The sequence below is a fragment of the Chanos chanos genome, chromosome 1, assembly GCF_902362185.1.
Source record: "Chanos chanos chromosome 1, fChaCha1.1, whole genome shotgun sequence".
Classification (NCBI taxonomy): domain Eukaryota; kingdom Metazoa; phylum Chordata; class Actinopteri; order Gonorynchiformes; family Chanidae; genus Chanos; species Chanos chanos.
Window position 1 is genome coordinate 190,680 of NC_044495.1, and position 11,821 is coordinate 202,500.

The 11,821-nt window shown below is 43.1% G+C and overlaps 1 protein-coding gene across 1 annotated transcript in view; it reads left to right on the forward strand.

Annotated features, from left to right (window-relative positions):
• Positions 1-11,821, forward strand: part of dab2ipb (DAB2 interacting protein b) — a 132,409-nt gene that overhangs the window by 109,892 nt on the left and 10,696 nt on the right. The window contains exons 8-12 of the mRNA XM_030773216.1: positions 1,482-1,626; positions 1,970-2,206; positions 2,782-2,983; positions 6,850-7,028; positions 8,164-9,046. Of these exons, the coding sequence (XP_030629076.1) occupies positions 1,482-1,626; positions 1,970-2,206; positions 2,782-2,983; positions 6,850-7,028; positions 8,164-9,046 (1,646 nt within the window). The remainder of the gene's footprint in view (positions 1-1,481; positions 1,627-1,969; positions 2,207-2,781; positions 2,984-6,849; positions 7,029-8,163; positions 9,047-11,821) is intronic.

An 11,821-nucleotide genomic window follows, 5' to 3' on the forward strand; every position in this document is an offset into this window, starting at 1 on the left:
AAACCACACTACACTACTGCAGTCTAAACCACACTACTGCAGTCTAAACCACACTACACTACTGCAGTCTAAACCACACTACTGCAGTCTAAACCACACTACTGCAGTCTAAACCACACTACACTACTGCAGTCTAAACCACACTACTGCAGTCTAAACCACGCTACACTACTGCAGTCTAAACCACACTACTGCAGTCTAAACCACACTACTGCAGTCTAAACCACACTACTGCAGTCTAAACCACACTACACTACTGCAGTCTAAACCACACTACACTACTGCAGTCTAAACCACACTACTGCAGTCTAAACCACACTACTGCAGTCTAAACCACACTACACTACTGCAGTCTAAACCACACTACTGCAGTCTAAACCACACTACACTACTGCAGTCTAAACCACACTACTGCAGTCTAAACCACACTACTGCAGTCTAAACCACACTACACTACTGCAGTCTAAACCACACTACTGCAGTCTAAACCACACTACTGCAGTCTAAACCACACTACACTACTGCAGTCTAAACCACACTACTGCAGTCTAAACCACACTACTGCAGTCTAAACCACACTACACTACTGCAGTCTAAACCACACTACACTACTGCAGTCTAAACCACACTACTGCAGTCTAAACCACACTACACTACTGCAGTCTAAACCACACTACTGCAGTCTAAACCACACTACTGCAGTCTAAACCACACTACACTACTGCAGTCTAAACCACACTACTGCAGTCTAAACCACACTACACTACTGCAGTCTAAACCACACTACACTACTGCAGTCTAAACCACACTACTGCAGTCTAAACCACACTACACTACTGCAGTCTAAACCACACTACTGCAGTCTAAACCACACTACTGCAGTCTAAACCACACTACACTACTGCAGTCTAAACCACACTACTGCAGTCTAAACCACACTACTGCAGTCTAAACCACACTACACTACTGCAGTCTAAACCACACTACTGCAGTCTAAACCACACCACACTACTGCAGTCTAAACCACACCACACTACTGCAGTCTAAACCACACTACACTACTGCAGTATAAACCACACTACTGCAGTCTAAACCACACTACACTACTGCAGTCTAAACCACACTACACTACTGCAGTCTAAACCACACTACTGCAGTCTAAACCACACTACACTACTGCAGTCTAAACCACACTACACTGCTGCAGTCTAAACCACACTACTGCAGTCTAAACCACACTACTGCAGTCTAAACCACACTACACTACTGCAGTCTAAACCACACTACTGCAGTCTAAACCACACTACTGCAGTCTAAACCACACTACACTACTGAAGTCTAAACCACATAGTACAAATAGCCTTTGTAGTATTGAAAGTGATTTTGTGAAAAAAAAGGTTGTGCAATGATAACTAGATCTCAATGCATGTAGAGACATACATACAGCATTTTAATTGTTCTTCCTCTCCATCTGTTGGTAGGAGAGTTTATTAAAGCCCTATATGAGTCTGATGAAAACTGTGAGGTTGACCCATCCAAATGTTCATCCAGTGACCTACCAGACCATCAGGGCAACCTGAAAATGTGCTGTGAGCTGGCCTTTTGCAAGATCATCAACTCCTACTGGTAACCATAGGAACATTCTCAGCTGTCAGTTAGTAGTTAATCATGCAGTAAGGGTTAGGGTTAGGGTTAGGATTATATTATACAGAGAACATATTTAGTTCTCTGTTACTACCCTACGATGACAAGCAGTAGGAGAGAGCATGCTGTCCGTCTGATGCAGCAGTAAAGTAAGTCATTTTAGGATTGCTGATTGTTTCAGTGCCAAAGCTGTGAATATCTAGGTCACACAGTGAGAGTGTAATCTGCCATGGGATGCAGTAGCCTTATCAGTGATCTTCTCTAGGTAAACACAGGAATATCAGCTCCTATTGTAACCATGACAATGTAACCTCCTACCCTACAGTGTGTTCCCACGGGAACTGAAGGAGGTGTTTGCGTCGTGGCGACAGGAATGCAGCAACCGGGGGCGACCAGACATCAGTGAACGTTTGATCAGCGCATCGCTGTTCTTGCGTTTCCTGTGTCCTGCCATAATGTCACCATCACTGTTCAACCTAACACAGGAATATCCCGACGACCGCACCGCACGCACACTCACACTTATCGCCAAGGTGACGCAAAACCTCGCCAACTTCACCAAGTGAGTCCAGGCCTGAGTATGTGTGTGTGTGTGGAGGATGTGTGAGTTTTAAATGTGACTATAACTGATATTAATCCACTGGAGAGTTTTAAACTGTAACTGATATTAATCCACTGGAGAGTTTTAAACTGTAACTGTAACTGATATTAATCCACTGGAGAGTTTTAAACTGTATCTGATATTAATCCACTGGAGAGTTTTAAACTGTAACTGTAACTGATATTAATCCACTGGAGAGTTTTAAACTGTAACTGACATTAATTCACTGGAGAGTTCTAGACTGTAGCTGATATTAATCCACTGGAGAGTTTTAAATGTGACTGTAACTGATATTAATCCACTGGAGAGTTTTAAATGTGACTGTAACCGATATTAATCCACTGTAGAGTTTTAAATGTGACTGTAACTGATATTAATCCACTGGAGAGTTTTAAATGTGACTGTAACTGATATTAATCCACTGGAGAGTTTTAAATGTGACTGTAACCGATATTAATCCACTGGAGAGTTTTAAATGTGACTGTAACTGATATTAATCTACTCTCACTCCTTTTCCCTCTCTCTCTTTCCTTCAGGTTTGGGAATAAGGAGGAGTACATGTCTTTTATGAATCAGTTCCTGGAGCATGAGTGGACCAACATGCAGCGTTTCCTGCTGGAAATCTCTAATCCGGAAACCATCTCCAACACGGCAGGCTTTGAAGGTTACATTGACCTTGGCCGTGAACTCTCCACTCTTCATTCCCTCCTGGCTGAGGTCATGTCCCAAATGGATCAGGTCAGTCCAGAACAGTGCCCCACTGCATTTCCCTGCATACACCCACTTCCCAGTCTCCCCCATGGAAGGGTCCAGTTTATTTGGGGAGAGGGATGGTGTGGTCAGAGTTAACAGGCAGATAATAGCTAATGTGCCACCTAGTGCCTTATGTATGTAGGAGGAAACTCATTGGTCCACTGATTACTGAAAACTCATTGGTCTAGTGATTACTGAAAACTCATTGGTCCATTGATTACTGAAAACTCATTGGTCTAGTGATTACTGAAAACTCATTGGTCCATTGATTACTTAAAACTCATTGGTCCAGTGATTACTGAAAACTCATTGGTCTAGTGATTACTGAAAACTCATTGGTCCATTGATTACTTAAAACTCATTGGTCCAGTGATTACTGAAAACTCATTGGTCCATTGATTACTGAAAACTCATTGGTCCACTGATTACTGAAAACTCATTGGTCCAGTGATTACTGAAAACTTATTGGTCCATTGATTACTAAAAAACTCATTGGTCCACTGATTACTGAAAACTCATTGGTCCAGTGATTACTGAAAACTCATTGGTCCACTGTTTACTGAAAACTCATTGGTCCACTGATTACTGAAAACTCATTGGTCCAGTGATTACTGAAAACTTATTGGTCCATTGATTACTGAAAACTCATTGGTCTAGTGATTACTGAAAACTCAGTGGTCCACTGATGACTTAAAACTCATTGGTCCAGTGATTACTAAAAAACTCATTGGTCCACTGATGACTTAAAACTCATTGGTCCAGTGATTACTGAAAACTCATTGGTCCAGTGATTACTGAAAACTCATTGGTCCAGTGATTACTGAAAACTCATTGGTCCATTGATTACTGAAAACTCATTGGTCCAGTGATTACTGAAAACTTATTGGTCCACTGATTACTGAAAAGCCTGTTCAGTACTGTATGTAGCAGAATGTATTTCAGCGCTCAAAGCTGTGGTCATCCAGTTGAAACAAATGCATGGTTTTAAAGACCTCCAGCACAGGTCTGGATTTTTCCTTTAAGAATGTAACCATACAACTCTCCATTCACCCTCACGTTCCCCTTTATCACAGTTTATTGGGGAATCCTGCTGTATTCCTTTATTAGTTATTTAATCATCAGTCCTGTAGTTATTTCTTTGTTTGCAATTCCTTTGTTAGTTATTCCTTTATTAGTTATGTATTAGTTATTCCTTTATTAGTTATTTATTAGTTATTCCTTTATTAGTTATTTATTAGTTATTCCTTATTAGTTATTCCTTTATTAGTAATTCCTTTAGTTATTCCTTTATTAGTTATTCCTTTATTAGTTATTCCTTTATTAGTTATTCCTTTAGTTATTCCTTTATTAGTTATTCCTTTAGTTATTCCTTTAGTTATTCCTTTATTAGTTATTCCTTTATTAGTTTTTCCTTTAGTTATTCCTTTATTAGTTATTCCTTTAGTTATTCCTTTAGTTATTCCTTTATTAGTTATTCCTTTAGTTATTCCTTTATTAGTTATTTATTAGTTATTCCTTTATTAGTTATTCCTTTATTAGTTATTCCATTAGTTATTCCTTTATTAGTGATTCCTTTATTAGTTATTCCTTTAGTTATTCCTTTATTAGTTATTCCTTTATTAGTTATTCCATTAGTTATTCCTTTATTAGTTATTCCATTAGTTATTCCTTTATTAGTTATTCCTTTATTAGTGGTTCCTTTAGTTATTCCTTTATTAGTTATTCCTTTATTAGTTATTCCTTTATTAGTTATTCCTTTAGTTATTCCTTTATTAGTTATTCCTTTATTAGTTATTCCTTTATTAGTTATTCCATTAGTTATTCCTTTATTAGTGATTCCTTTAGTTATTCCTTTATTAGTTATTCCTTTATTAGTTATTCCTTTAGTTATTCCTTTAGTTATTCCTTTATTAGTTATTCCTTTATTTGTTATTCCTTTATTAGTGATTCCTTTATTAGTTATTCCTTTATTAGTTATTCCTTTAGTTATTCCTTTAGTTATTCCTTTATTAGTTATTCCTTTATTAGTTATTCCTTTATTAGTTATTCCTTTATTTGTGATTCCTTTATTAGTTATTCCTTTATTAGTTATTCTTTTACTGGTTATTTCTTTACCAGTAATTTCTTTATTAGTTATTCCTTTGTTATTCTATTATTAACAATAGAATGTGTGTGTGTGTGTGTGTGTGTGTGTGTGTGGGTTTGTTTGCATGTGAGTGTGTGATTGGCTGCATTTAGAATCACACAAACCCCAGTATCACCGTGTGATTTATAAAAGAATCAGACATTTAATGCACTCTTTCCACTATTAAAAAACAGTCTGAGTCACAGAGAGACAGGAGGAGGAATTCAACTCTTTACTGCTGTGTCTCTCACTCTCATTGTCATTGTTACCAGAAGACAGGTGCTAATTAGTCGCTGTGGCACTGTTCTAAGTGCAAAATGATATTTTTGTCATTAACGGAGCGATGTTCTAGCTGTTGAAGGGTGAAGTTAAATGTCAGTTTTAGTATTTTGGTGTCTTCACTCCTCCATTCTCTGCACTGACTCGATGAAAGACTGAATGATTATGACTAGTGGAGCTGCAACGTTTTACCCCATTTCCATATTGGTCTGTAGTTCGGTTTTTGGGCCATGGTTTGGTTTGTACCTCGGTTTTGTGTAGAATAAAATTCAACCAACTCATAACTGAAGCTTTTCTTTCTTTGTAAATTTAACATATAGGATTTAACACAGAAACAAATTTAATACTAACAGAAACAAAGCTCTTCAAAAAATGTGAAAGATCTTCAGCACCTTTTATTTCAAGGTTCTTCAATTAATGATCTTAATCTTAATCTTAGAAAATAAGTGGGAGAAAATGTAACTGTGGTAACTTTGAGCAGCGGTTACTGTAAGGCTCTTGTCCATACCAGTGAGTGAAACACTGTAAATCTAATCACCAGTACATTTACATTTAAGGTTCCTTGTTAAGAAAATGACTGCAAGAAAATTAAAGTCAAGCATTCCTTGATTAAAGTTCTTCTCCAAACAAAAAAAAAAAGAAACCAAACAAAAAAACAGTATAAGAAAACGACATGAACTGTTGGACTGTTGCTTGAGCCATTTTTGGAGAGAGAGAGACTCATAATGGCTGAAAAATGATGACCTTGTGCTCTAACCTTTTACAGAACTATTTGCTGCTTTTCAATATAGGAATAATAAGTTCCCACTTGCCTGGAGGTTAGATCTACTTTACTCATACCATATGAATTCCAGTGTGAGGTTATTCGTACTATATGAATTCCAGTGTAACATAGTATTTATGCTCTGAGTAATGAACCGAACCCTGTGTGTGTTTAGACCAGCGTCCTCTCTGACCCTGTGTGTGTTTAGACCAGCGTCCTCTCAGACCCTGTGTGTGTTTAGACCAGCGTCCTCTCTGACCCTGTGTGTGTTTAGACCAGCGTCCTCTCAGACCCTGTGTGTGTTTAGACCAGCGTCCTCTCAGACCCTGTGTGTGTTTAGACCAGCGTCCTCTCAGACCCTGTGTGTGTTTAGACCAGCGTCCTCTCAGACCCTGTGTGTGTTTAGACCAGGGTCCTCTCAGACCCTGTGTGTGGTTAGACCAGCGTCCTCTCAGACCCTGTCTGTGTTTAGACCAGCGTCCTCTCAGACCCTGTGTGTGTTTAGACCAGCGTCCTCACAAAGTATATTTTATGAGGCATAGTCTAAGGAACAGACATTTACATTGTTTGGTGGAGCCTGTGTTTCTAATTATCACTTTTCATGTATCCCTGGTATTCAAATACATATTATAAGACATTGACAGATATGGATCCTCTTACTTAACGTTTGACCCTCCTTCACAGACTGCAGCCTCAAAACTTGGTCCATTACCCAGAATCCTGCGGGATGTGCAGACTGCTCTGACAAATCCGTCCAGCGTTCAGATGATTCTTCCGCCGGAGCGCGAACCCTCCCCCCCCGCCCCTGGCTGCAGCATTTCCTCTGGCCTGCAGAAGATGGCAATCACCAACGACCTATCAGGGTGAGATTTGAGCCCAAGGCAACCAATCAGAGCAAGGCATGACTTTATAGCAGCTAAATCATGGCTGAGTGATATCACACCAGCCAGTCAGATGTGTGAAGTCCTGTCAGATCTGATGTGTCAGATCAATAAAATCCTAATGTCATAGTTTTATCTGTCAGCTGAATTTCAGAGAGAGACTCCACTCTGTCCTCATCAATCATGTTCTTTGTCCTTATTGTGAAGATTTCTCTTCCAAAGGACCTTGACAGTTTCTCTTGGTCTGGTTTATATTGACCTCCCTTCAGACATTTGGGGAACTGGGAAAGTGAATGAAAAGCTTTTAATTAGAAGTCACGTAACACAGACAGAGAAGGAGAAGATCAGAGAGCTGATCATGAGGAAAAAAATAACTGTGTTATTAAAAACCGTCTGGCTAAAGACACAAGCAGGACAGTTTAACATCTACACTAGTAATTTATCTTTATGACTCTTATTCTCACTGCTGAATTTCTGCTGACCACAAGTTGACGTTTTGTTTGTGTTTGTAAATATATGAGTGGGTGTGAATGGGGGTGAGTGGGTGTGAGTGGGTGTGAGTGGTTGTGAGTGGGTGTGAGTGGGGGTGAGTGGGTGTGAGTGGGGGTGAGTGGGTGTGAGTGGGTGACAGTGGGGGTGAGTGGGTGTGAGTGGGGGTGAGTGGGTGTGAGTGGGTGTCAGTGGGGGTGAGTGGGTGTGAGTGGGGGTGAGTGGGTGACAGTGGGTGTGAGTGGGTGTGAGTGGGTGACAGTGGGTGACAGTGGGGGTGAGTGGGTGTGAGTGGAGGTGAGTGGGTGTGAGTGGGGGTGAGTGGGTGTGAGTGGGGGTGAGTGGGTGTGAGTGGGTGTGAGTGGGTGTGTGTGTGAGATTGGGGCAGGTGTTAATTTGTTTTTGTTGGCTTGGTTTCAGACCCCTCTGAACTTGTTTTTTGTGACATGTTTTTTGACTCTTGTGCAGTTATACAGTTCATATTTACATCAGTATTTAAATTCATGTGATGCTTCCCATATGTAAATCAGTATTTCGATTCTTCTAAGTCTTTCAGTTTTTACAAAGTTAGTCTTATTTTAGACTTGATGTTTTCCCTCTCTCATGTTCATTCTCTTTCCTCTGTCAGGCTGGTGGATTTCACCCGTCTTCCCTCTCCCACTCCAGAGAATAAGGATCTGTTTTTTGTGACACGGGGCACAGAGCTCCAGCCCTTCCCCACACGCAGCTCCAGTTACTCTGAGTCCAATGAGCCAGAGTCAGGCCTAGCAAACGGCTCAAAGAGCCTGTCCATGGTTGACCTCCAGGAGGTGGCCAGAGGCTTGGAGTCCACACCCATCCAAGCAGGACTGGCCTTGGATAGGCTCACTGAAGGCCACTCAGTGCCCTGGACCACCCAGGCCTCCACACCCAATCCCACAGGGGCTCTCACACTACACAAGCTGGCCCAGACATCCAGCGGCCCAGGGACGGACGGTTTCCTGGGCCGGCCAACCCAGTTACTGGCCCCGCTGTCTTTCCAGAACCCTGTGTACCAGATGGCTGCAAGCCTGGCTGTCTCTCCCAGGGGAACCACAGGAGATTCAGGCTCTGACTGCCACAGCTCCGTCAGTTCCCACAGCAACACTGAAGATGGGGCGGGGCCAGGAGGGAGTAAACAGTCCTTCCTGAGTCAGGGAGGCGGGGCCAGCAGTGCCGAGGACCTGGCCAGACATTCTGGAGAGTTTTCGAGGCGGCAACTGTCACTCACTGACACGCAGCACCAACCCACCGTCCCAAGGCAAAACAGTGCCGGGCCCCAACGTCGAATCGACCAACCGCCACCTCCAGGTGGTATACGCGGCTGGACTCCGCCCACTCTGCTGAACTCTGGTCCCTACCCACGACCTTCCAGCAACAATATGATACCATCATCACCTGATTGGCCAGGCAGTGGAGCGCGACTACGGCAACAAAGCTCCTCTTCCAAAGGAGAAAGTCCAGAGAACAAGCAACACAACCAGCATAAACAGGTATTCACACCCTCTCTCTCTCATACACACACACAGATATGAACACACCTTCTCTCTCTCTCTCTCTCTCTCTCTCACATACACACACACAGATATGAACACACCTTCTCTCTCTCTCTCTCTCTCTCTCTCTCTCTCTCACATACACACACACAGATATACTCACCTTCTCTCTCTCTCTCTCTCTCTCTCTCATACACACACACAGATATGAACACACCTTCTCTCTCTCTCTCTCTCACATACACACACACAGATATGAACACACCTTCTCTCTCTCTCTCTCTCTCTCTCTCTCACATACACACATAGATATGAACACACCTTCTCTCTCTCTCTCTCTCTCACATACACACACACAGATATACTCACCTTCTCTCTCTCTCTCTCTCTCTCTCTCTCTCACATACACACACACAGATATGAACACACCTTCTCTCTCTCTCTGTCTCACATACACACACACAGATATACTCACCTTCTCTCTCTCTCTCTCTCTCGCTCTCACATACACACACACAGATATACACACCTTCTCTCTCTCTCTCTCTCTCTCTCTCTCTCTCTCTCACTCATACACACACACAGATATGAACACCTTCTCTCTCTCTCTCTCTCTCTCTCTCACTCTCTCTCACTCATACACACACACAGATATACACACCTTCTCTCTCTCTCTCTCTCTCTCTCTCTCTCTCACTCATACACACACTCAGATATACACACCTTCTTTCATACACACACAGATATACACACCTTCTCTGACATACACACACAGATATACACACCTTCTCTCATACACACACAGATATACACACCTTCTCTCATACGCACACAGATATACACACCTTCTCTCATACACACACAGATATACACACCTTCTCTCATACACACGCAGATATACACACCTTCTCTAACTTACACACACATATATACACACCTTCTCTCATCAATTAAAAGACTGTGCAGCTATGATGGGCTTGGTCTCAGTGCATAGACGCATACAATTAATGTTAGTGTTAGGGTACCAACATTCTACAGTAGCCCAAGACAGAGAGTTCAGTCAACAAAGTGGGCTTTTTTCACTAGACCCTCTTACTGTGACTAGTCGCTCTTACTGTGACTAGGCCCTCTTACTGTGACTAGGCACTCTTACTGTGACTAGGCCCTCTTACTGTGACTAGTCGCTCTTACTGTGACTAGGCCCTCTTACTGTGACTAGTCGCTCTTACTGTGACTAGGCCCTCTTACTGTGACTAGGCGCTCTTACTGTGACTAGGCGCTCTTACTGTGACTAGGCCCTCTTACTGTGACTAGGCCCTCTTACTGTGAGTAGGCGCTCTTACTGTGACTAGGCCCTCTTACTGTGAGTAGGCCCTCTTACTGTGACTAGGCCCTCTTACTGTGACTAGGACTCTTACTGTGACTAGGCCCTCTTTCTGTGAGTAGGCCCTCTTACTGTGAGTAGGCCCTCTTACTGTGACTAGTCGCTCTTACTGTGACTAGGCCCTCTTACTGTGACTAGTCGCTCTTACTGTGACTAGGCGCTCTTACTGTGACTAGGCCCTCTTACTGTGAGTAGGCCCTCTTACTGTGAGTAGGCGCTCTTACTGTGACTAGGACTCTTACTGTGACTAGGCCCTCTTACTGTGAGTAGGCCCTCTTACTGTGAGTAGGCCCTCTTACTGTGACTAGTCGCTCTTACTGTGACTAGGCCCTCTTACTGTGACTAGTCGCTCTTACTGTGACTAGGCCCTCTTACTGTGACTAGGCCCTCTTACTGTGACTAGGCCCTCTTACTGTGACTAGTCGCTCTTACTGTGACTAGGCGCTCTTACTGTGACTAGGCCCTCTTACTGTGACTAGGCCCTCTTACTGTGACTAGGCGCTCTTACTGTGAGTAGGCCCTCTTACTGTGAGTAGGCGCTCTTACTGTGACTAGTCGCTCTTACTGTGACTAGGCCCTCTTACTGTGACTAGGTGCTCTTACTGTGACTAGGCCCTCTTACTGTGACTAGGCCCTCTTACTGTGACTAGGCGCTCTTACTGTGAGTAGGCCCTCTTACTGTGACTAGGACTCTTACTGTGACTAGGCGCTCTTACTGTGAGTAGGCGCTCTTACTGTGACTAGGCCCTCTTACTGTGACTAGTCGCTCTTACTGTGAGTAGGCGCTCTTACTGTGACTAGGCCCTCTTACTGTGACTAGTCGCTCTTACTGTGACTAGGCCCTCTTACTGTGACTAGGAGCTCTTACTGTGACTAGGCCCTCTTACTGTGACTAGGCCCTCTTACTGTGACTAGGCGGCCCTCTTACTGTGACTAGGCCCTCTTACTGTGACTAGGCGCTCTTACTGTGACTAGGCCCTCTTACTGTGAGTAGGTGCTCTTACTGTGACTAGGCGCTCTTACTGTGACTAGTCGCTCTTACTGTGACTAGTCGCTCTTACTGTGACTAGACCCTCTTACTGTGACTAGGCCCTCTTACTGTGACTAGGCGGCCCTCTTACTGTGACTAGGCCCTCTTACTGTGACTAGGCGCTCTTACTGTGAGTAGGCGCTCTTACTGTGACTAGGCCCTCTTACTGTGACTAGGCGCTCTTACTGTGACTAGTCGCTCTTACTGTGACTAGACGCTCTTACTGTGACTAGGCCCTCTTACTGTGACTAGGCCCTCTTACTGTGACTAGTCGCTCTTACTGTGACTAGGCCCTCTTACTGTGACTAGGCCCTCTTACTGTGACTAGGAGCTCTTACTGTGACTAGGCCCTCTTACT